Source organism: Tiliqua scincoides, chromosome 1 (genome assembly GCF_035046505.1).
Source record: "Tiliqua scincoides isolate rTilSci1 chromosome 1, rTilSci1.hap2, whole genome shotgun sequence".
Lineage (NCBI taxonomy): Eukaryota > Metazoa > Chordata > Lepidosauria > Squamata > Scincidae > Tiliqua > Tiliqua scincoides.
In genome coordinates, this window is record NC_089821.1 from 17,194,825 (window position 1) to 17,219,665 (window position 24,841).

General features: G+C 43.7%; 1 protein-coding gene across 1 annotated transcript; it reads right to left on the reverse strand.

The window, feature by feature from the left end:
• Positions 1-3,564: 3,564 nt before the first annotated feature.
• LOC136655285 (prostaglandin reductase 2-like) lies at positions 3,565-21,407 on the reverse strand. Its single transcript, XM_066631579.1, has 10 exons — positions 21,329-21,407; positions 16,180-16,256; positions 13,759-13,877; positions 11,376-11,561; positions 10,402-10,572; positions 9,647-9,856; positions 7,341-7,462; positions 6,214-6,301; positions 5,314-5,353; positions 3,565-4,255 (listed from the first exon to the last, which is right to left on the reverse strand). Exons 2-10 carry the CDS (start codon positions 16,214-16,216, stop codon positions 4,191-4,193), a joined length of 1,038 nt encoding a protein of 345 aa, XP_066487676.1. The 5' UTR covers positions 16,217-16,256; positions 21,329-21,407; the 3' UTR covers positions 3,565-4,190.
• Between the last annotated feature and the right edge of the window lie 3,434 nt (positions 21,408-24,841).

Genomic DNA, 24,841 nt, shown 5'->3' on the forward strand with positions numbered 1-24,841 from the left:
GCAGAGGGATCTGCAGGGCTCCACCCCCCCCCCTCAAGAGCCTGTCGCTGGCTTCAGGTAAGCCAGAAATGCCCCCTTTCCCCAGCAGCAGTGTGATCCTGGAGGTCACATTGCTGCAATCCCCCTGCCCCTTAAGGGGCCAGAGTTGAGTGCCTCCCTGGCTGGTGGGTCACAACCCACCAGTCTGGAAACCATTGGTATAGATGGTATTTATTCCAAATAATATCAGTCAGGTAAACAAGTTCAGTGATAACGGGCATGGCCATGATCCAAGAAACTTGCCCAACAAAGTTTGCAATCTTTTTTTCTTTAAGCAGCAGATATTTCCCCCTACTCCCCCATCCCTCTCTAGAAACTCTCCTTGGTTTCCAAAAGTGGATTACTGTATTGTTGGGAGAAGCTTTTAGAAAAAAACAAGCCTAAAGTCTCATGCGATACACAGTTACTTGTTCAGTTTTCTGGATTGTTGCCCATCTTAAATACGTTATCTGTTCTGTTATTTTTCAAATATTGTATACCAACTTGTTAGCTATGGAGTGTGCCTGACTTGTAAGGTTGTTCCTGTGCTTAGAGTCCTATTAATGAATCGAAGCAGACACCATTTGCACATCAGGTAACCTAGTCATATATGAACTGAACTTGTTTGTGTGTGTACACCAAAATAATGAAAAATCCTGTAAGGCACATCCTGTTTAAAGAGGGAAAGCAAACATTACATTAAGCTTAAATGGCACTTCATTTAAAATATAAAGTGTAGAACCCCACTTCTAAAGGAAACACAGGTCTGCCACTGAAAATGGTAGCTCCCTATGAAGTTGTCCCACCTCCATTATATGCAGTACAATTTGCCTCATTGAGAGATGTCACACGCTGATCTCTTTCACAGTAAGCTATGATGTATAAATTATAGTTATACAGTATAATACAAGCAGGGAATTGTACAGCATAAGGACATCATGGCTCAAGGCAAGTTGTTCAGCATGTTAGTGAGAGCTTAAGAGGATGCTACACCACTTGTTATGGTAACTCTGTAATGGTTACCATACAATGTATGGTAATGGGTTTACTCATGGGTGATGAGTATTTAAGAATGAATATATGAATATCAAGTATTCTTAACAAATGAGTATTCTGGGGCAAATGATATGTTTGCCTCTCAATACTCATTCCTTATGAATTGTCCTGCAGTGATTATATTTGTCTGATCCTTTCTGTGTGATGAATGTATACTTTGAACTAATTGAAAGATATGTACCAGATGAGAAATATTTATTTTGGATGGTTTAATGGTATGTCACCTATGTTGCTATCCAAACGTTTTTTGTAAGACTGTTGTGGAATATTTATTACACTACTTGCATGCCAGGCATATAAGGGCCAGTTCATACATTTCCCCTGTGTGTGCTCAGCATCCTACAGGATGCCTGAAGTAAGCCCGGCACAGTTCTTTGAATGATTCTGTTGTTTGTTCGAGTATGACTTTGCCGTTTGTCTCTCTTTTCCTTCCAAGAACAGCTGGACTGTATAGGTGGATGTACCTGCCTATGAATGTACTGTACATGTTTGGTTCTCGATTGCCAATTTAACAGTCAAATATGGAACTCACTCGACTTCTGTATTTTCCCCCTTTCGAAAACCTGTTTGGCTGTTAATTTAATTCAAAAAGGCAAAAACTATTTGAATAATAGGGAATAGGCTAAATCTGTTCTTCTCAAACTGTGGGTCAGGACCCACTAGATGAGTCGCGAGCCCAATTCAGGTGGCTCCCCATTTGTTTCAATATCTTATCGTTAATATATCAGATTTGATGCTCCCCTGGTATGTGGCTGTGTTTGGGAAAGCATTACAGTTCTGTAACAGACTACTGTATATATCAGTGTTTCTCAAACTGTGGGTCAGGACCCACTAGGTGGGTCACAAGCCCATTTCAGGTGGGCCCCCATTCATTTCAATATTTTAATATATCAGACTTGATGCTCCCATGGTATGTGACTGCATTTGGGGAAATGTGACCGAGCTTTACTTTTAACAGGCTACTGTGTATATGCTTTGAACAATGATAGTAAATAGGACTTACTCCTGGGGTAGGATTGCAGTCTAGGATTGTTAACAATTTTCCTGCTTGATGATGGGCAGCCCAATCCTGAGCTGCCCGCAGAGCCCAGGCTCGGCGGCTCGGAGGAGGGCTGCCACCGAATCCTGAGCCTCCTGCGCTACTGCGGGAGGCACCTCGGGAGAAGGGGACATTCATCCCCTTCCTCCGAGTAAGGTAAGCAGTCCCGCAATGGGGCTACTCTCTTTAGCTGACCAAAAGGTCGGCGCTAAAGTAAAGGCGCTCGTGTAGGATGCGCAACCCTGCACGAGCACTCTGGATCCTGTGGAGCACAGCTCCACAGTTCCACTTCTCTCCCTCCCCGACATGCCTCCCGCCCACCCCCTGGTATGCCTCCCCCATCCCCAGAACGCCTCCCCCACGCCGCCGTCCACTCCCCGCCTCCCGTTCCGCAGCCCGGGAGACTGCTGAGCTGTGCAACCTGGGCCACCACCCCGTGCTAGCCCAGCACTGGCTGGCGCTGGGCTAGCACTGGTGGGGGCCTGGCAGTGAGCCCTAAAAACATGCCTTCTGGCACGTTTGCAACTGTGGTCTGCAGCACAGAGCTGCGCCGCGGAACACAGGATTAGCCCAATCCTATCCAATTTTCTAGTGCCAGTGCAGCTGTGCCAATGGGCATGCACTGCATCTTGTGGTGGGGCAGCAGTCACAGAGGCTTCCTTATGGTATGGGAACATTTGTTCCTTTACCTTGGGGCTGCATTGCGACTGCACCGGTGCTGGAAAATTGAATAGGATTGGTCCCTTAATCTCTGGTCATGACATCACTTCTGGTGGGTCCTGACAAATTCTCATTCTAAAAAGTGGATCCTGGTGCTAAAAGTTTGAGAACCACTGGGCTAAATAACACACTTCAACCAGCCTTTAGAGCTAAGTGGGTTACTTCCTAAAGAAATGTTGTTTCTGTGGCTGCAACACCGCAAGTCCTAGAGTTAAAACAATTTATACCTCTTACATTTTTGAACATCTTGATACAGGTATTGATACCACTTTTGGTGAACAGAACAAAAGTAGTCCCCCAAAAGAAACCAAAGTGGCTTCAACATTCTAAGTAAGCGTTGCAATTTTTAAGTCGGTGTTCACAAATTATACAAATAGGTTTGTTTTAAAAGACTTACCTCAGGGTAGAATTACATCTCAAAAAGGGGAACTTTCCTTCAGCATAAGTATTCACCGATTTATTGTGCTACTTAGAGATGATGCCTCTGATGGTAATGCATTTCTAGTATTAAATTGTGGTGTTCTTGAACGTCATTACTGTTTGGTAAGACCAAGAAGTGCCAGGTCTTAATTGCTGTTCGTTCACTGCATCAATGGAGTGGATTTCTATACTGCAATGGTTATGCAACCAGGTGTACATCCCTTTCTCCCATTTGCCCAAACACATTAAACTGTAACAAATTTGTCTTTTTGTATAGTTTATTTTCATAAACCTCTCCCATCATGCACTGAAGACATTTATCTGGTGGCAGTATGGGGGAAAAGTATAGGTTAGGTTGACTGCTGGTATCATATCCATCAAGAAGCCAGGTAGAAAAACATTTTAAATTGGTTTAATAACTGTATTAGATTACAGGACAGAGCCACAGGACAGATACATTTCAACATTCCATTTCCATGGTATATTAGAATAGCGTGGCACTGTTACATAGTAGGGTTAAGTCACTTAAGATTGTAGGTACCAGCATTCAATATTACATTTTGCCAGAAAATCAAGTTTTCCAAAATTATTTCTTGCCTTATAACAAAGTATACAGGAAGAAAGACATAAGGGACAGGTAGGGAAGAGCTAGAGTCAAAACTCCTTGCTCTCTATTATTGTCACCCTGGGAAAGCAGACCTTATGAAGGATATCAGAAATTTAGATTTCCATTTTGTGCTGGAAAATACAAGACTGCTCATTCAACTTCTGCACTAAAACACAAAGGGCAGAATTCCATTTCTGATCATTTAACATGAGTACTTATAATCACTGAGAAGATAGTGTTTTGGTATCAACAGAAGATGCTTTTTTCACTTCGATGCTCAGGAAACAGAGGGAAGGAAACAGATGCTCAGGAAACAGAGGGAAACTTATATCACTCTGAAACAAGCACTAACTGTTTCCCAATGTTGCCCCCGGTCATCATAGACTGGAAGGCTGCTACAAGAGAAGAAAAAAAAATGTCAATGAGGTTGTGAAGCACTACCTATCCAGATGCCATTCACTGGAGAGACTAGTTTTAGTGATAGCTCTCCACATCTGCTGTTACTGTTGGTGGTGTTTAACTATGAAGCAGTTAAGAAAGATAACCTGAAGCCTCTTTTTGATGATCATCAGTATGTGGATGATCTCAAGCTCTCTTTTTCGCTTTCTAAATAGCTAAAAGAACAACAATCTCAGCCCAAAACCAGTATCTGGGATCTAGGGAAGTGTGAAAGAGGTTAAACAAAGAAGAGTTCACGTTGTTTAGTGTTCTTGAAAGAGTCGTTATGGGTTCTTCAAGAAAAGTAGTATTTTATTACAGTAGTTTTGGAGTCTTGGTTTTCTCCTGAAGCCCCACTTTTCTCCTTGAAAATGAGCAGCAGCTGTCAAAAGCAGTACTCTTTATCAGTCATGTTAGTGGTGCTGTCTCTAACCCTTTTTGGAGCAGAGAGATCTTACTATGATTTTCCCCTCTTGAAACAAAGGACTGACTACTGCAATGCCTGTAAAGACTATTCAAAAGAACCTGAGTTTGGTGTAAAATACCTCCTGATGAATACAGGAAGGCAAACATACTCAGCCTGTACTCGCTACCTCTGCTCTTCTGGGTCCTCCATTAGGATCAGGACTCACTTATACACATTAACACTCACATGAACTAGAAATGACCATAGACCAAATCTAGTGCTTATATTTGTATGCTTGGTTTTTTTCCAGTAAAATACTGTAATGTGAAGTTGAAGTGCTTCACACTTCATGCAAATAAAGTTACAACAGTTGCTATGAGTTTTGAAAAAAGAACAAATATTTTGTACAACATTTGAATGTAAGTAATTCCAAAGACTTCTAGCAAGATGATTTAGCAATTTTTCATGACAGACTTCTAGAAGATGATTCAACACAAATTATTTAAAACTGAAACTGCTAAAACAAGAGGAAGGAATAAAGTTAACATTCTATAGCTTTGCAACTGCTGTGTGAGGACAAGTAACTTTGAGAAATGGACAATAGTTTACCTCCAATGTTTTCCAAGCCTCGTACTACAGTTTCTCTAACCTGTCAAAGAAGATCACAAGGTGTTTGTTTTCGGAAAGAAAATGGGAGACTAAAACAGCAGGAGGTTCTCAATGGATAGGGGAACAATAAAATAGTGAAGAGCTTTATCAAAAGAAGGTATCATTCTCATTTAATCCTATAGATAAAATGTTTAATATCTAAGGGCACAATCCTAACCGGCACTTATGCCAGCATAGGAGTCCCGGCAGGGTCGCAAACATTCCGTAAAGCACGTTTGCGCCTCCATGGGAGGAAGCTGCCTCCACAGCGACTTCCTAGCCACTGCTTGTGGTAGTGCACCTGCACCAACCCAAGCAGCGAAGGTAGGCATGGGGGGGCAGGGAGGAAGCAGAAGAGGGGCGTTTCTGGATGGGGGGAGGGCGGGTGATGGGCGGTCCCAGGGGCAGGCATGCAGGGAGCCTGGGGTGGTGCTGGGACCCAGTGGTTATGCCAGATCCCAACCCCTGTCCCCAGGGAGAACTGAGCAGCTTCAAGCCGCTCCGCTCTCCTCGGACTTGCGCCACCTCCAGAGAAGGTACAGGTCCGAGGAGACCCATTGGGGCAAGGAGCCCTTACTCAGGGGTAAGGGGAAGAGCTTCCCCTTGCCTCTGGCTGAGCCGCTGCAGCCAGCGAATCTGCGTTGGATGCAGCACAAGCCTCCTGGCTTGCCTGCTCCAGCGCAGGTTTGGATTACGTCCCAAGTTAGATAATTTTTAAAGAGCTTCTATGTGCACTGAAGACAGCAATAAATATGTTTATTTGGGGCTACACAATCATCAGGACATAGGAGAAAAATGTCTTTTGCAAAAGAAAGCCATTGTGGCTTCCTGTAAGCAATTTACACCTGGTTTGTGTCATACCTTCAATTTCCCCTCTTTAATCCACTGACAGAGCTGCACAGTACTAGCTGGATATTTGTCCTTGTAGTTCATAACTAGATACCTTTCCCTGAAAAAGAGCACAGTAGAAATGTCATTCATTAGACAGTAATGTTGGTGGAGCATTCTGGGAGGGCCACTTGAGAGTCAAGTTTCTGCGCAAGGGGGGGAGTTTCCTGTTTTAGTTACCAATTCAGGATAGCCCATTAGATTTGCTAGTTCTTACAAGAACAGTGTTCAAAGGGACTTGCTCTCAGGTAAGGGAGTAAATCCATTGAATACAGTGGAGCTTACTTCCAAGCAGAAATACACATGAATGCACTGGATGCACCCAACAGCTGCAATGTTAAATGAGGAAAGGTGATTACTGGGCTGGGCATCTCACTGACAAGGAAAGGCTGCAATGTTTGGGGCTCTTCAGTATAAAAAGAAAGAGCCTGAGGAGGGTTATGATCGAGATATAAAATTATGTCTGGGATAGATAGATTTGATCTTTTATCTCTTGCTCAACACCAGGACCAGGGGACATCCCCTTAAACAGACTGGCAGAAGAGTTTAGAACAGGAAAAGGAACTGCACCCAGTACAAAACTAATCAGTGGAATGCCTTGCCACATGATGTGGTCATGGCACCTGGCCTAGATGCCTTTAAAATGTGATCAGACAGATTTATGCAGGAAAACTCCTTCACAGCTTACATGATATCTGTATGCAATCTCTGTTTTAGAGATAGCCTATCTCTGAATACCAAATACAAGGGAGTGACATCAGGATGCAGGTACAGTGTCTAGTTGTATTGAGTGCTCCCAGAGGCATCTGGTGGGCCACTGTGTGATACAGGAAGTAGGACTGTAGGAAGTTCCTGTGTGATACAGGAAGTGGGCCTTTGGCCTGATCCAGTAGGGTTCTTCAGTTTTTTAAGAATACATCAAGGAAATATCATATAAAGCACTTTACACACTTATAAAGTGCTACAGAAATGCTAATGCTCATCATCCTAGTAAAAATGGAGATTATCAAAAAGGTGCTGCATGATGATGTTCGGCTAGCAAATATGTCCCAGCAGATGTGGTTGGTGTATTTAGTTCAGGAGGTGGCTATAAGAAATACCTTGTAATATTCTGCACTTTAATGATTTCTTCTATTTCAGTAGGTGGAGGAGGAGGAGAAGACATATCCTGGTTGTACTGGGAGATCTGGCCACATAAAATGATATGGCTATTGGGGTTCATCTGTTGGAGACAAAATACAATGACAAATACTACTTTCCTGCCCCATCATAAGCTCACATTTTAATTCTACATACATTTCATAAATCATAAAAGATAACAAATCCACCCAAAGTGTTACCATTCATGGTAAATTATCTCTGGGGGGAAAAATCTGGTTGATAGAAAGCAGAAAGGGCCATTCAGCTTGTGTTCCCTTGAGAAGAAACCAATGTATTCTTGGAATAACAGATTTCAAACTTAGCAGAGTTGTGATTTTCAAACGTTACCTTCAAGGAAACTCTTCCTTTACTGAATGTATTGTTGAGGAACCCATACCTGTTGCAGAGGATTCTGGGAAGTATACTAGGGCACAAACACTCTGTTCAGTGATCAATACCCATGTAAACTAAGGGAACTTGGAATTCCCCCAAACTGCATATTGCAGGGCAGATCAATATGGTTTTGAAGCAAATGTTGCTCTACTACTACTAATCTGCAGAAGGAACTCCAGTTTGGCTTCCAAGGGACCCCAGGGTTCCTCAGAACACAGTCTGAAAATCCTTGGAACACAGAATTAAATGGCAAGCAGTTCAATATGCCAATTAAGAAAACAGACCAAAGTGAGTGTTTATGATGCGTTATGAAACAGAGCTAAAGAACATTAAGCTCATCTGGCCTGCATTCCGTTACAACAACCAGAAATTTATTATTTTTTAATTTATTCTTCTAAATAAAAAATAGGAATGAAAATCCAACTCCATCTCAAATGAACTGCAATTAAACCAAGGTGTGTGTATGCATGGAAAGGGAACAGAAGAGGAAAAATAGAAATGTCTTTTTAGACATAGAAATTGTACCATGTAACATGCAATTTAAGCTCTTGCATGTTACCTGCAGCAGGTGATATTTCAGCAATAATTGTGAAATTAAAGACCATGCAGGGGTGCCAAAAGGCTTCCTCCTCTTTAGTTGGGTTAGATTCATTAAAATTATATCCCACCAGCTCAACTAGATATAAACTTTTATTAGCAGCAGTGCAAGCTCTCTCTCCTACTCTCAAGGTGACTCACAAGAATACCATATTGTACATCAGTGGTCTTCCATTTCGTGCCGTGACCCCAATAAATAAATCAGACTGGCGACCCACTGCTGATCCTACCCCGCTCCTGCTCAGAGGCTCCTGTTCCTAGCAACATCTGAAAAAATTGGCCACAGATCTGGGAGGGTTTCCACAGCCCTTGGTAGGCCAGTAGGTAGGAGGCACTGGTCCCATAGCAAGGGTGCAGCCTACTGGTATCACATATGGATGCCGTACACAGAAGGTCCTTCAGAGACTGGCATGGGAGGAAAAGAGAAGTGATGAACTGTAACCTCTCCACAAGTTCAGCAAGACGGGATTGCCTGGATCACATCTCTAGGAACTGCATTCCCAAGGGGCTAGAGCAGGGGTGCCCAAACCCCGGCCCGGGGGCCACTTGTGGCCCTCAAGGTCTCTTAATGCGGCCCTCAGGGAGCCCCCGGTCTCCAATGAGCCTCTGGCCTCCGGAGATTTGTTGAAGCCCACACTGGCTCAACGCAACTTCTCTCAGATTGACGGCAACTGTTTGACCTCTCGTGAGCTGTGGGATGAGGGCTCCCTCCACTGCTTGCTCTTTCACATCTGTGATGCAGCAGCGGCAGCAAAGGAAAGGCCAGCCTTGCTTTGTGCAAGGCCTTTTATAGGCCTTGAGCTATTGCAAGACCTTCATTCGTTCATATAAGTTCATCTTTAATATATTCATTTATGTAAATTTATTCAAATTTGAAATGTAAATTAATTCTTTTTTTTCCCTGGCCCCGACACAGTGTCAGAGAGCTGATGTGGCCCTCCTGCCAAAAACTTTGGACACCCCTGGGCTAGAGGAAGGGGACTGTTGATTGCAACTTCAAATAAAGAAATCTTGTAGCTTCCTGAAGACCAGGTAAACCTGATCCTCCATCCTGAGTGGAGGGCCTCCAATGCATGAGGGCTCCTCACCCTTACAATGGAAAGCTCCACCCCATAGGATGACTCCAGAACCATGCAGGACGCAACACACTCTCTCATCTCATGAAGGTTTTTCCTTTAAAAGGTGGATCTTCTTCCAGATGCTTCTAAAATTCCAGCATGTGCAGAATTGGGAGTAACCCAAGGGGAGAGAAAAAAAGGATAGCCTGGCCACTCACTTGTCTTGTTACGACATCACTGATGTCTCCACCAACATTGTCAAAATACACATCCACTCCAGCTGGACAGAGCTCACGCAAGCGTTGTGTCACATTCTCCTTCTTATAGTTGATGGCGCCATCAAAGCCCATTTCTGAGACCAAAATGGAACATTTTTCATCTGTGCCACAGATACCAACCACTTTGGAACAGCCCTCTAGGAGACCTATCTTTGGAGGCATCACAAATAAAATAATATTTAAGGGTTAGGGAAGGATAAAGTGGATAGAGAGATAATAAAAAATAATATTTCAGGGTTAGGGAAGGATAAAGTGGATAGAGAGATGCTCTTTACACTCTCACATAGCACCAGAACCAGGGGACATCCACTAAAATTGACTGTTGCGAGAATTAGGACAGACAAAAGAAAATTTCTTTACTCAGCGTGTGGTTGGTCTGTGGAACTCCTTGCCGCAGGATGTGGTGACGGCATCTGGTCTGGATGCCTTTAAAAGGGGATTGGACAGGTTTCTGGAGGAAAAATCCATTATGGGTTACAAGCCATGATGTGTGTGTGCAACCTCCTGATTTTAGAAATGGGGTATGTCAGATGAAAGGGAGGGCACCAGGATGCAGGATATCTGGTGTTATCTGGTGTGCTCCCTGGGGCATTTGGTGGGCTGCTGTGAGATACAGAAAGCTGAACTAGATGGGCTTATGGCCTGATCCAGTGGGGCTGTTCTTATGTTCTTATGTAAATCTGATGCCTCCTTACCTGTCCAGCCACTGAGCCACAGGCACCAGCAGCTCCACTGACAACCATGGTTTGATTAGCACCTGGGGACACATGTCCTTTCTCTCTTATTCCTAGCAAAGATGTCAGTCCAGTCAGGCCAGCTGCACCCAAAAAGTAGGAAAGATGTCCACCTACAAGCTGGGGATCAAGCTAAACAGAAGCGATTTGTTAATAAATTGACAGACAAACCTTGGAGTAAAGACCACCCTCCATTTCCAATGAGACCCCTTGTCTGTTCCATCCACACTTTCAGATGAGTTTATGGTAATGCAGGACAACATTTTGACCCAAACAATTATTAACAATTTCCACTCTTGACCTTTCTCCCCCTATCAGATCCCCTGACTTTCAGAAATCCTGCATTATCCTGGCCTTTGCAGCACCACCCATAGGAATTCAAGCCAATATATGTCTCCCCAACTAGAGTCCACAATCTTTTTCCTGCCCCAAGTCCTTGGCGCATAAAATCTTACAGGTGTGCGTTGCTTAGGTATGTTCTGATCAATTACCAAATGCATACTTATATGATGGCAGTCGCTTGCCTCCTCTAACCCCCATGCACTTTGCAATGTCTCCTGTGGTGGTTGCCTTTTCCTCCTCCTAATTGCTGAAGTGGAACTGAGAATGAGCTTATAGAGGCTTTCAGGGGAGAAGTGAAAAGGCATCCTTCAGCACTAAAGATACTGTGTGCCCAGCAGTGGCCTTGTGAAGAGGGAATACCTCTTCTGAGTCCTATGGGACAGCTTCATACACTACTTTGTGGAAAGGGGCCACATGCAAGTTGGTGCCTTTAGATATTATGGAGTTCTTCCCAACAACTAGATCCTCCAACAGCCAAGAACTTTAGGGGGCAAACAAAGAGACTGTAATGAATGTAAATGTTACTCTACAGTAATTTTACCCAGAATGAAATGGAACAATTCACAGAACCTGTTCTGCATCAAGAGAGCTACCTTCTCAAGTTGCCTCCCATCAAGAATGGCTTTTGTCTGCCAGGGCCAGTTGAAGCAAGTTACAAAGTCTCCAGGAGCAAACTGTGCATCTTTGCTTTCCTCCACGACACCAATTCCTCCGCCATCTGCAACTTCATTCACCTTCCAGGATGAAATGTAAGTGGAACCCTCATTCATGCGATAGCGCTGGACCGGGAGAGAAGGTTGTGCAGTTAGATATTCCTTTAAACTACAAGTTTTCCTTTCTCTCTATATACAGGGCATCTCAAGCAAATGACCACATACTTCATAGTGTTAAATTTATTATACTATAATTCACACATATACTGCATATGGTGTACACAGAAGCAGATGTTTGGCCCAGTTAATCAGGTAAAGTGCTCAAAATGTTCCCCACTGACATCTGTACACTGTTGACATCATTGACTATAGGACCTGCTGATATCCAAAATGTATGCTGTGATGGTTCCACATATCTCTTCAATTGCTTCCCTTAGATCATGGGTTCCCAATCTGTGCATCACCAGGCACCTTGTATACCAACATCACCTTTTATACTATGTACATTTCTGTCTTAATTCATTCCATTGGCGCTCCAATATTGTAATCTTCTGTTTTAAGACCATATCAGTCAATGCACACCAATGCTCACTTCTTCTAGGCCAGGGGTGTCAAACATAAGACCTGGCAGCCTAATGCAGCCTGCAGAAGCTTTTTATCTGGCCCTTGGGCTCTCAGCTGCTGAGCAATGCTGAGATGTCACTGCTGAAAGGGTGGCCCGCATGATAATTGGGCTCTCCCATATCTTGAAATATGATCAAGATTTGTGTATTTTATCTTCTATCATTTGCAGCTACTGAGATCCTACATGAGAGCAGAGTGCTTATTTCTGGTTCTGAGCCATTTAATGACATCACTTCCTGCCTAATGATATAATCACTTTTGGCCCTCAGCAGGCATCATGGATAATATTTGGCCCACTGTATGAAATGAGTTTGACACCCGTGTTCTATCTGCTATTGTGTCCTCCTTGACTAGGACCATTCATTTATGATCCTAGAGAACTGATTAGAGAAACAATTGGAATTTCTCAGCTGTGAGTGGTTAAAGCACAATCTTATCAGTAAAAAAAAATTAATTCTGTGCTGGGATTCTCACCTACACAGAGTGAAATATCAGAATTCAATTGCTGGACAACACCTACTAAATAATGGTCAAGAAGGAAAGAGCTTGAAGCCCTGCTAGAGAAAAGGAGATGGAAAAGATGAGGAAAGGGGGGCCTGTAAACCTCCTTCCTTTCTGAGACCTCCATGGATTGGCAAAGGAAAGAGCACCTCCGGAGGCCAAAGGCAATGTGCTGAGCAGCAGCTTGAAAAAACCACAGCCTCAGGTGCTCATTCACATGAACCTTTGCTGTTCCAGGCTGGCAACACACAGGTGGTTCATCCAATGAATGGACCACAGGTTACACAGGTCTGTCCTACAGCTCAATTTGCCATGTCTGTAAAACAGATTCATATGAAGAGGGATCATAATACATTTTCCCCCTATTATTCCCCTATTAGTCTCCTGTTTGGTAACTTTTTCTCACTAATAGAAAAAGATGAAAAAAACTACTAATTATGACACACTTCTCCCAATTCTTATTCAAGGATTTCCTCAAGCCACCGTTTCTCAGAGACACAGAACTGGGACACTCCAAAATATTTCCTCAACCCTTTAAAGGAACAGGGTTAAACAGGATGCCTCCAGGTCTGCCTACAGCAGAACAAATACATGGAAGCTAGACAGATAAAAGCCCTGGGGGAGGAATAAATGGAACCAGCCACAGCTCCTTCATCTCCAGCTTTTTTGGTGCTCTTAGTTAAATGCCTCTTATAAAGTGCACCCAGATTCAAAATCTGCAAGGAAGCCTGATGGTGCAGTCCTGGAGAATGAAAGCAGGTAGTGAGGCCTCAAAGACAAAATATTCAAATTTGCATGACACTTGTGAGATCACAGAGCTGGTTCATGCTGGTTCATGTGCCACCAGTTTTTCAAAATGAAATGTTCTCTAGTTTCTGTTTGCATCTCAGAACTACATATACCAGCAGTACAGTTGCTATGATTCCTACAGTCACATCAGCTTCAAAAGTGGAGGTTAATCAAACTGGTTTTGATACAACAGTAAGTCTAGAAACATGTACATTGTAAAAATTGAGAAACATCACAAATATCCAGGCCAATGGGAGTCTATGTAGCCACAAATATGAACTGTGCAGGAAGTCATAAACCGATTATTTGATTGGATACAAATCATACAATTCAGATTCAAAGTTATGAATGGTCAACTTTTTTCAATGACTTTCAAAATTTAATTGCAAGCTTACTATAGCCCACCTACCATATAAGGGTCCACAGAAAGATAAAGGGTACGAACTTTGACTTGGCCATCTGCAATTTTATCCGGTATTGTGGCTTCCTCCATACGGAAATTTTCTGCAACTGGTTCTCCATAGATGCCTAGAATTAGTCCATTGACAGGCTTAACTATAACACAGGCCTACAAAATTGAGGGTCAAAAGTTTTCCCCAAACTTTATGGTGGTTTGATATGAATTTGGGGTGCTGATTAAAAAACGGCATCCATTTTGCCCCATCACGTCTAGTTTTGGAGATATAGTATAGCCTCTTTAGTGAATGGTTCAAGCAGCTTCCTCATGAGGAAGCCATGGTGTAGGCTATTCTTCCCAATTCTGTATGTCTCAATCATGTCCCCCCCTTAGGCTTCTCTTCTCTAGGCTGAAGAGGCCCAAACGCCGTAGCCTTTCCTCATGAGGAAGGTGCCCCAGCCCAGTAATCATCTTTGTTGCTCTCTTTTGCACCTTTTCCATTTCCACTATGTCCTTTTTGAGATTATCTCCCATCTTCTTACCTTGAATCTGGGTTGTGGATCTGCATGTGGACTTTAGTTCAGAGTCTTTATTCAAGGTTCAGTACTGGCATAAAAGTCACTTGGCATAAAAGTCCGATTTTAGAATGTAATCTTATTTTCTGTAACCATCCTGGTATAATAACCACCTGTATGGTATCCCTGCATTCAGTACAACCTACTTCTCAGTAAAGTGGTCAGGGTTGAACAGTGGCATAGCTAATGATCATGTAGCCCGGCACCAAGCTCAGAATGATGTCCTGGAAGTGATGCCACAACTGGAAGTGGCGTCATGCTCAGGCTTTTAAAATAGTGAAAATTGTGGGGAAAACCCCCCTCCTCCCCTTAGCAGGTCGCCACTCACATGCTCTGCCACCTCCCCTCAGCCAGTGACATAGCTAAGGCATCCATCTGCTATGGGGTCAAAGAAGATTTTGTACACCCCCTCCATGACAAAATCAAATTTAATTAATAAATAAAAAGTTAAAAGTACCTCTTTACCACAGTTAGCAGGGATAACTGTATCATGATACATGGAAATGAGAGACGGCTCATATTAACACCTTAGTGGCTCCATGCTGTATCATAACAACATTACGTTGGTTCTCAGAACAATCAGTCTCATAGGTCTGTTTAGAGTTGAAAAAGGCCACTTTTTGTTTCATAAGACAGTTGTGTTTTCATTTTCTGGTTAACTGGCTATAACCTTTGACAGAATACAGATATTCCAATGCAGTTTGTGTCCTTGCATTCTGCATTAAATTACCTTTCTGATGATATATACGTAACATGATGGTATTATTCATACATACCAAGGTTTTCACAATTTTGGCCACTAGTGTCAAACTCAGCTTGTTGCCCCCCTAAAGCTTGTTGCCCGGCGCAATTGCTACCCTCTGCACCTCCTTAGCTACATCACTGGGGTTGAACAAATCTCAGTGTACATACTATCTAACATACTTCCATGAAACTAAGCTCCAGGAAAAAAAGCTTAGTTGCAAGTAATTGAGTTCAGAATTGAATTATGAGAATTATTTAAAAATATTTTCCTACCTCAGTAACTGTAAAAAGGTAAAGCATAAAGGTGCCTGGCTGTGTATTGGCAACCTTCAGTCTCGAAAGACTCTGGTATCGCGCTCTGAAAGGTGGTTCTGGCACAGCATCTAGTGTGGCTGAAAAGGCCAATCCGGGAGTGACAATCCCTTCCACACCGGGAGCAAGTGCAGCCTGTCCCTGGCCTGTCTCCCTGGCTATGGGCCTTCCTTCTTTGCCTCTTAGCCTCAGACTGTTGGCCAAGTGTCTCTACAAACTGGGAAAGGCCATGCTGCACTGCCTGCCTCCAAGCGGGCCGCTCAGAGGCCAGGGTTTCCCACTTGTTGAGGTCCATCCCTAAGGCCTTCAGATCCCTCTTGCAGATGTATGAGGTAAGAAAAATTGACAAAGTGCTAAAAGGATAAGAGCAATCATCTCAAAGTCTATGCTTCAAACATAAGCCCTAGTTCTTGGTACTAAACCTTTCCTGACAGTCATTGCTATGAAGCCTTAACGCATGTATAACTCACTCCCCTTACAACATACTGGTACATGCTTTTGTTGGACAGCTTCCTTATTCCAAGTTCCTGAAGCGGATATCTATTCAGACTTGCTGCCTGTGCTGTTTGGCTCACAAGCAAACATTCATTCCCAACAATATCTCTTGTTCAGGGTGTGTGCAGCTCTTGCGCTTGGCTTGCCAAGAAATCTGCACAGGCAGTTAATTTTGCCACAGGCCTGGTAACACACCTATCAGGAGCCTTCCACAGAAAGTTGGCTCCTTTCTGAATGTTCCCTTCCTATCTCATGGTATTCTGCCACCACACCAAACTCCCTACTGTTCTCCAAAGAGTGCACATACCAGGGTGTGAATTCAGCACCACTCTCTGTATGATCATGATCCCTCAGGCTGGAATACTGCAGAGAAGCTCAGTTTCCCTGAAAAGCAGAAGATGTTCAGCACAGATGAGGTTAAAAGCTTTCCTTTTTATGTTAAAAAAGGAGGGGAGAGAATAGGCTAGTGGAGAAAGACAGAAATGGGATTTATTAGCTTTGCACAAGCAACAACCATCAGACAAACAGAATGAAATACAGCAGTGGTTCTCAAACTTTTTAGCACCGGGACTCACTCTTTAGAATGACAATCTGTCAGGAAGTGATATCATTAACCTGGAAGTGATGTCATGGCTGCAAATGGCATAATTAAGCAGGAGAACTTTTAATACCCCCATATGATAAAATCAAATTAATTAAGCACTGACTTAAGGGCAATGTAGATCCGAGGTAAGGGAACAAACATTCCCTTACTTTGATGAGGCTTCCGTGAGTGACACCCAACTGCAGGATGCAGCACATGTCCCATTGGCACCGCTATGCCAGTGCTGGAAAGTACTGACATAAGGGGTTAGTATTGCACCCAAAGTAAATTAAAAGTTTACAGTAAGTGTAAGTTTAAACATTTATTTAAAATAAAGAAAAACCCTCCTAACCCTCCCAACTACTTCTTGACCTGTTTAAAAAAAATTCCCCAAACATCCCAAAGGCTGCAATCCTATCCACACTTAACAGGAAGTAAGCCTCACTGACTGTCAAGGTTAAAAGAATATACATATCGCCTTTTAAAAGTACAGATCTGTAACATTTCTCCAAATGAAGACACATACAATGGTAGCATCAAGTCTAATATATTAAAATACAGATTGAAACGAATGGGGAACCACCTGAAATTGTCTCATGACCCACCTATTGGTTTCAGAAACACTGAAATAAAGTGCTTTTATGTCCCTCAAAATAGAAGTGGCACCTCTTTGTATGGACAAACTCCTCTTGCAGGGAAGTGTGCAAAGCACATATGCAGCCGTCTATGCCAATGCCAGAGACAAAACTAATGGCATTTCCATGCCTCTTTTATACAACTGCGGGGTGGGGGGAGTGTATGACACTATCCCCTGAAGTGTCACCTCATCTTGGCTTAGTGCCCAGAACTTCTCAAGATATGATAACAGCAGGGAGGCACCCATTACTAACAGGTGCAAAAGTTAAAGATTAACCCAATTATGAAACAACATGGACTTCTGTGAACTTCTGTGGTCCACTAACTCCCAGGGTGACCAGATGTCCTCTTTTCCCAGGACATGTCCTCTTTTTTAGCTTCAAGTCCTGGGAAAGTAATCAAATGTCCTCCTTTTCCCTGTGGGCAGACCCCTGCAGGCAGCGCAGAGCCTTCTTGTAATTAATAAATTATATGTAATAAATTATATGCAATATAGTTTTAATTTTAATAATAAGTAATATAGTGTTTAAATTAACCACAGGAAATCAACGCACAACTGTTCTTAGTTTTTATTTTGTCATGTCCTCCTATTTTCTTGAATGTCCTACATTTTGGGGTGCCTTGTCCTCTTTTGCGGTTATGACATCTGGTCACCCTGACTAACTCCTTGCAATACTGTACACAGGTCTTCTGCAACCTGCTAACACGGAAGGCAAGAGCAAAACTGAAGTTCCTCATCTGCATTCGGGAACAACGGTGCACCCCACCTACTGTGAGTTATAGACACATGAGAATACAGACAACTGGATGTCTTTTGGGGCCCAGTGCCATCTAATTTTCCAGTGCTGATGCAGCTATGCCAATGGGGCATGCACTGCATCCTGCAGTGGGGGGGGGGCATCACAGAGGCCACAGATAAGAGAATGTTTGTTCACTTTCCATGGGGCTACATTGCAGCTGCATCAGCATTGGAAAGTTGGATAGGATTGAGCTCTTCAGTGACGTCACTAGGGTTAGCGTCACCCGGTGCGGGATGCCAGCGTGTCACCCCCCCATGCAGTGGGCGGGGCAACACCCCAGGTGACGGGCATGGTGATGTACCATCACTCCGCCCCTACTGGTTTTTTGGCTGTACCTTTTGATAGAACAAAGATAGAACACATTCTGCATGAAATTACGCATTGATTGATATATAACATGATGGTGTTATTCCTCCAAACTGTGATTTTAGTGATTTTGGTCACTGGTGGTGTCATCCCCCAGGGTGTTTACTTACTAACACCTTATTGCAGCAGTTTCTCAAACTTTTAGCACTGGGACCCACTTTTTAGAATGACAATCTGTCCAAGACCCACCAGAAGTGATGTCATGGTGGAAGTGACATCATCAGGCAAATTAAAATAAATAAGTATAAACAATTAAAGTAAAACAAATAATTAAATAAGCAGAAGCCAGCCCTATTCCACCAAGTGAATTTCCTCTGTAGCCTGCCTGCAATAACACCCCCCTCCAAAATCAGTCAGGTTTTCAGCCCTACCCAGTGCCCAGTTCAATTTAAGAACTTCTGGTCAAACCAGATCACTGTCAGGATCCACCTGGCTTTGCAAGTCTCAAAAAAGTCCACCTTATCAGCTGAAGTCTCTGTTTTGATCCTTTTTAGTGGGGGGGGGGGGAGGCTGTCTTTGGAGCATTTGTTGAGCTCCAGTTCCATCAGATCAGGACCATTCTGGTGGCTTCGCACCAGCCAAGGCACGACTGCTTACTCGTGAGTAACCACAACCATGAGGCTTAGTTTAGCTTTCCATAGGGCTCAATACATTTGTATTGTATTGCTTGGAGGGAGGGACTTCCTTCTCAGGTGTTTTTGGGGCCTGCATTCATTGGATCAGGACCATTCTGGTATCACTGGATTCCTGTCAGCCTACCCTTTCCCACGGACTAAGGCACGTTCGTCTACTCGCAAGTAAACCCACGATACGGTTCAGTTTCACTTTCCATAGGGCTCCATGCCTTTTTTGTTCTCTGGTTTTTTGGCCATAACTTTTGACAGAAAGGAGTTATTTCACTCTGGTTTTTTGCATTGCATTCTGCTGGAAATTCTGCATCCAACGGTATATAACATGAGGGGTTACTCCTAACCACCGTGATTTTAGTGTGTCACCCCCCAAGTGCGCGTCACCCCCCTGTGAGCATCACCTGGTGCGGTACACACACCCCGCAGTCCCCTAGCGACACCACTGGGGCCCTTAGAGTGTTAACTAAGAAAAAACTGCAGAAAGTTGTGGGGTTTCTCTTCTTCTAGTACAGGTGTGCATCACTTATGGTCTCTTATCCCTGTTGTTAAGTGATTAGGTTGCTAAGTATACAGTCAGCCCAACCTAGTGCCTTTGTTGGGTAAGCAGATACTACCAGACAGACACTTGCTGGCTACACAGGCTACAGAAGATAGATGACCTCCTCTTTGCATTAAGAGCCTCTTCCTTGTGCAAACAGGCGCTCTGGAAGACTTGACTGCCTCATTAAGAGGCAATTTGTGGTACTTTGACCACTGTTGTAGATGTAGTCTGTCATTAAGCGAAAGGTTGTTAAGTGACTTATGTCTGCATATTGATAGGGAACCAGGTAGCAAACACAGAAGGGGAAGAACTGATTGGAAAGAGATTGATTCTTCGCCCTGGGGAAAGCTTCCAGCCACATTCCCAAGTGTGCTTAGAATTCCAATATAAAACTATGGAAGTTCCCCCAAAGTGGGATTCATGAGTGGCTTCTCCCAATTTTGCACCCAGGACTGTGTGTGTAGCTAGTTCCCAGAACCACCCTCGGCGACTCCACCCAGAATTGCTTCTGATTGCATCAGAGGACAACAGGATCCTAGAGCCCTTACTGTGTTGCTGCATTTGTCCTTGTTGTACATGTGGTGTGCACACACAAGGTGTGAATACACAAAAGTTGTATGCTAATTGGGTAAAACCCCTGCTAATTGGGTAAGAGGCATTTTTTCAAGTGGGTGCTCCTTTTCTTAGCAGGGGGAGAGTAACTGGCCCACCTCACCCCAGCACTATCTGTTCTAGTGGCTGTCTGCTGGTATTCATTTGCATCTTTTTAGATTGTGAGCCCTTTTGGGACAGGGAGCCATTTAATTATTTGATTTTTCTCTGTAAACCGCTTTGTGAACTTTTAGTTGAAATATGTATGTATGTATTATGTATTGGCAACCTTCAGTCTCGAAAGACTATGGTATTGCGCTCTGAAAGGTGGTTCTGGCACAGCGTCTAGTGTGGCTGAAAAGGCCAATCCGGGAGTGACAATCCCTTCCACACCGGAAGCAAGTGCAGTCTGTCCCTGGTCTGTCTCCCTGGCTATGGGCCTTCCTTCTTTGCCTCTTAGCCTCAGACTGTTGGCAAAGTGTCTCTTCAAACTGGGAAAGGCCATGCTGCACAGCCTGCCTCCAAGCGGGCCGCTCAGAGGCCAGGGTTTCCCACTTGTTGAGGTCCATCCCTAAGGCCTTCAGATCCCTCTTGCAGATGTCCTTGTATCGCAGCTGTGGTCTACCAGTAGGGCGCTTTCCTTGCACGAGTTCTCCATAGAGGAGATCCTTTGGGATCCGGCCATCATCCATTCTCACGACATGACCAAGCCAACGCAGGCGTCTCTGTTTCAGCAGTGAATACATGCTAGGGATTCCAGCACGTTCCAGGACTGTGTTGTTTGGAACTTTGTCCTGCCAGGTGATGCCGAGGATGCGTCGGAGGCAGCGCATGTGGAAAGTGCTCAGTTTCCTCTCCTGTTGTGAGCGGAGAGTCCATGACTCGCTGCAGTACAGAAGTGTACTCAGGACACTTAGTTGAAAAGCGGTATATAAATACTGTTAATTAATTAATTAATTAATTAATTGTGTGCTCCCCTTCATCTCCACTGCTCTCACACACACACAAGAACTAGTCCCTTTCTTCAATGAAAGATACATGGAAGGAGTCGATCATCTTAGCCAGCGGGACTTGCTTCCAGTCACTGCATCATCTACCAGGAGCAGCTTCCCCCAGTGGTGGTCACCTCTGCCTTGCCAAACAGCGCTGAAAGGGGCAGGGGAGTGTCCAGAAGGGAAACTCCTTCTCCCAGGCAGGGAGGAGATCTGCAAGGAGGCTGGATCAGCCCAGGGTCTGCGCAACCTGCGAGCCTCGACGGACATGCTTGTATCCCGTCCGCGGCACCTGTCCTGGAGATGGTCCACACTCACCCGAGCAGCCCCGTCCTTGGCGCCCCCCGGCGGAGTCCCAGAGTTGTTTACAACTCAAGTTGTTGGAGAGGACCCACCTCTTAAAGAGGACAGCCTCTTAAAAGGGCAACGCAAAATCATCAGGCCACTTAAAAGGGTCATGCGGGGAAGGGCTGTCTGACTGCCAGAGCCTATGGGGGTTTTCACCACACATGCTTAGGACCCTCGGTGTGCAATCAGGCTTGCTACCTACCCGTTAAATGTGCCTTTCATTGCTCTCGTTCAGAGACAAGGATTGATGCCCTTAAGGATGCCAGCCTTGCTAAGCACACTTACCTGGGAGTAAGCCCCAGAAGGAAATGGATGATGATAGAGCAGTCCAGGTTATGTGGTTTCAGATTTGGAAGGAACCTTCAAGGCTATCTAGTTCAACCTCCACTTAAAGCAGGGAAACTTATAGCATCTTCAAAAGGTTTTGTAATAGCTCCATTGTTGTCAAACTTTTTAAAAGAAGGAGCAATTTCTTCCAGCTATCTCGCTGAGATTTCCCCTCCTGCAGCTTAACATTTTTATTTTTACACAGATTTCGTTTTTGAAAAAAATGAGTTGTGCAGAAAGCGGTGTTATGTATTTCTGTTTCAAGGGCACGTTTTTATAAATTATACACACATTTACTACACATTTACTTACTACGCTACTACCTACTAGTACGTATTACTACACATTCAATGCAAATTATAATTATAATTACTTTAAATGTGTAGAAGATAGGTGATATAGGGCCCAATCCTATCCAATTTTCCAGCACTGGTGCAGCTGCAATGCAGCCCCATGGTAAGGGATCAAATGTTCCCATAACTTAAGGGGGCCTCTGTGACTGCTGCCCCACCACAAGATGCAGTGCATGCCCCATTGGCACAGCTGCACCGGCACTGGAAAATTGGATAGGATTGGGCCCATAGTTAGTATAGCGTCAGCAGATGTAGCTGCATTCATTATCCATTCACACACCTCTGGTCCGGTCCAAGCAGTGTGTAGTGTCCATTATGTAGAGGTGTTAGACAACAGTTTTATTTTATCTCAGATTTTGTTTTTTACAGAAATTATAATTGCAGAAAGTGGTGTTATGTTATGGGGGGGGGGGAATCACACCTCCACCCATTAGATCTACTCTCTGGGTCAGTACAGAACAATCTTTGTGACTTTCCATTGTGGCAGCAATCCTATCCACACTTTCCTGGGAGTTAGCTTCATTGATTATAATGGGACTTACTTTTGAGCATAGAATCGAGCTCTGAGACAGTCAAATACCAAATTTCTTCCAGTTTCTTACTCAAGTATAAAAACAGATTCTGGAGCGAAAAAGCTTTGACTTCACCCTTTTCTGCCCAGCCCACAAGTGTACACATTTGATCCCTGTTTCGTTTATGCAATGTTGAGCAGAAATGGCTTAAATTATACATTTAATTACAAACATTTTTATACATCTTTTAGTTTTTTACAGGCTTGATTCCTCGGTGACTTGCTCTTTTATTCTGTCTTTTAATTGACTACTGTTTTTATGGCCTCTGTAATGTGTTTTTAAATGTTTTTATCTGCTATGTATTAATGTTTTTAAAATCTGTTTTTTTAAATATGTTGTTAGCCGCCCTGGGTCCTGTTAGGGAGAAGGGCGGGATAAAAATAAAGTTTTATTATTATTATTATTATTTTATAATTAAAGATTGCTGACCAGAACTGGCCTGGAATCCTTAGGAATCAGTTATTTATTTAACAAGAGACTACTAAAGGCAACCCTGAAGATTTTAACAAGGTCTCATCATGGGCTAAGCAGGATCTGCAGACATCCACCAAAGTGTGTCCCGGGATGGTTCCACAGCACTCTTCAATTACCTTCCTTGGTGACTGACAGCACAATCTTAACCTGCACCATTATAGCAAGGCCACAATGGCCTGTAATGTATCCAGTGCACATTAGGAGCAGGCTGGAGGTCACCTTGGGGTAAGGAGATTTTTTCCCCTTCCCCCGGGTGACACTACAGCCTGCCTTATGGGGCTACTCAAATCTTTGTCAGATATTCAGCTGGTACAAATCCAAGAGGCCCGGTGTAATGCCAGGCTGGCCAGGAAAGGGGTTAGGATATGGCATGTACTTCTGCTGTCAATCCTGCCCCCCTCCCCAAGTAACAGAACCCAAATAATAGCTTCATGCAGACAGCTACTGACAAGAATGGAGTGGGGTCTAGTTTGCTGGGCCCACCACTCCACACTCATGCTGTAATCTGGGGCTCATGGAGGGGCAGGATGTGAAATGCTCTGACAACAGAACGACACATCAACTCCTTCCAGGAGGTTCTTGTTTAGTTGTCTGACCTCCTAGTATTAGATTGAGGGCTGGATTTGCCTCTACCACATTGGTTTCCCCACATGCAGCACAATGTTTTTCCTGGGGCAACCAAGAAAGTAGAGAGCAAAGAAGTAGATTCAAGGGCATCTTTGGCTGACTCCTCTCTTCCTAGAATCCCCCCTCCCATGTCTGTGGGGGGAAAAGTTCTCCATCATTGGAGTCTTGTAAATTGGAGCTAGTTCCCATTGTTCCTGTCAAATCAGACCATCTGATTTGTTTGGGGGAACATTGGGTTATGTCCTCTTAGGTGTCAAACATAAGGCCCATGGGCCTAATAAAGCCCCTGGAAGCACGTTATCTGGCCCCTGTTATAATTTGGATCTCTCAGTTTGATAATTGGGCTCTCTCATATCTTGAAAATATGACTAAGATTTGCCTATTTTCTCTTCTACACTTGCAGATAATGAGTTTCTATGTGAGAACAAAGTGCTTATTTTTGGCATCATCTGCTTGATGATGTCACTTTCTGGTTAATGATGTTACTTCTCGCTCTTAGCAGGCCCCATGAATGCTAACTTTGGCTCTCTATATGAAACGAGTTTGACATTCCTGTTCTAGGACATAGTGAGGTTGGGCAGAATATGCCCTCTGCTTTCCAAATGGTGATCCCAATGGCAATCCCAACGTCAGGTTCAAAGATAAGCTTTTTCAAATGCACACTTGATTGTGCCCTGTATTGCTAGCTGCTTTTGTTATCCTGCAGAATTCAGTGTAGGCAAGTGAAAATGGAGCCCACCCTCAGACATTGTCCTTTATCTGCATTGCCCCAACCCTGACTTCTGAATCCTGGTCACACTGTCATAATTTTCAGTATCTTGTAAATATACAATTCTTTTACTGTGCAGTTCTTCCAAGTTCTATACTGAATGTGCCATATGACTCTCTTCTTGTGTTCCTTCTTCTTCTTTATAAGGTAAATTGACAGGTGCCAAAGCAAAAGATAACCTTGGGTCTGACCAGTTTGAAGTGAAATGGCAGCCTTACCTTAAAAGGTCTAAGGGATTATAAAAATCCAAGTTGATAGACATAAAAGGAAATCACGGTAATGATTTCCATAAAAGGAAATCATAGGAAGACTGATGTGAGACACTAGAACGGAAATTAACAGTAGTTCTATCAAACTCAGG

What these genes read in the sequence shown, in the direction of transcription:
- LOC136655285 (XM_066631579.1), bottom strand. Translation starts at nt 16,216, where the DNA reads ATGATCATACAGAGAGTGGTGCTGAATTCACACCCTG. An exon ending in GGTGCTGAATTCACACCCTG is followed by an intron (nt 13,878 to 16,179) that starts GTATGTGCACTC and finishes GACTAATTCTAG; the next exon opens with GCATCTATGGAGAACCAGTT. An exon ending in TTTCTGTGGACCCTTATATG is followed by an intron (nt 11,562 to 13,758) that starts GTAGGTGGGCTA and finishes CTCCCGGTCCAG; the next exon opens with CGCTATCGCATGAATGAGGG.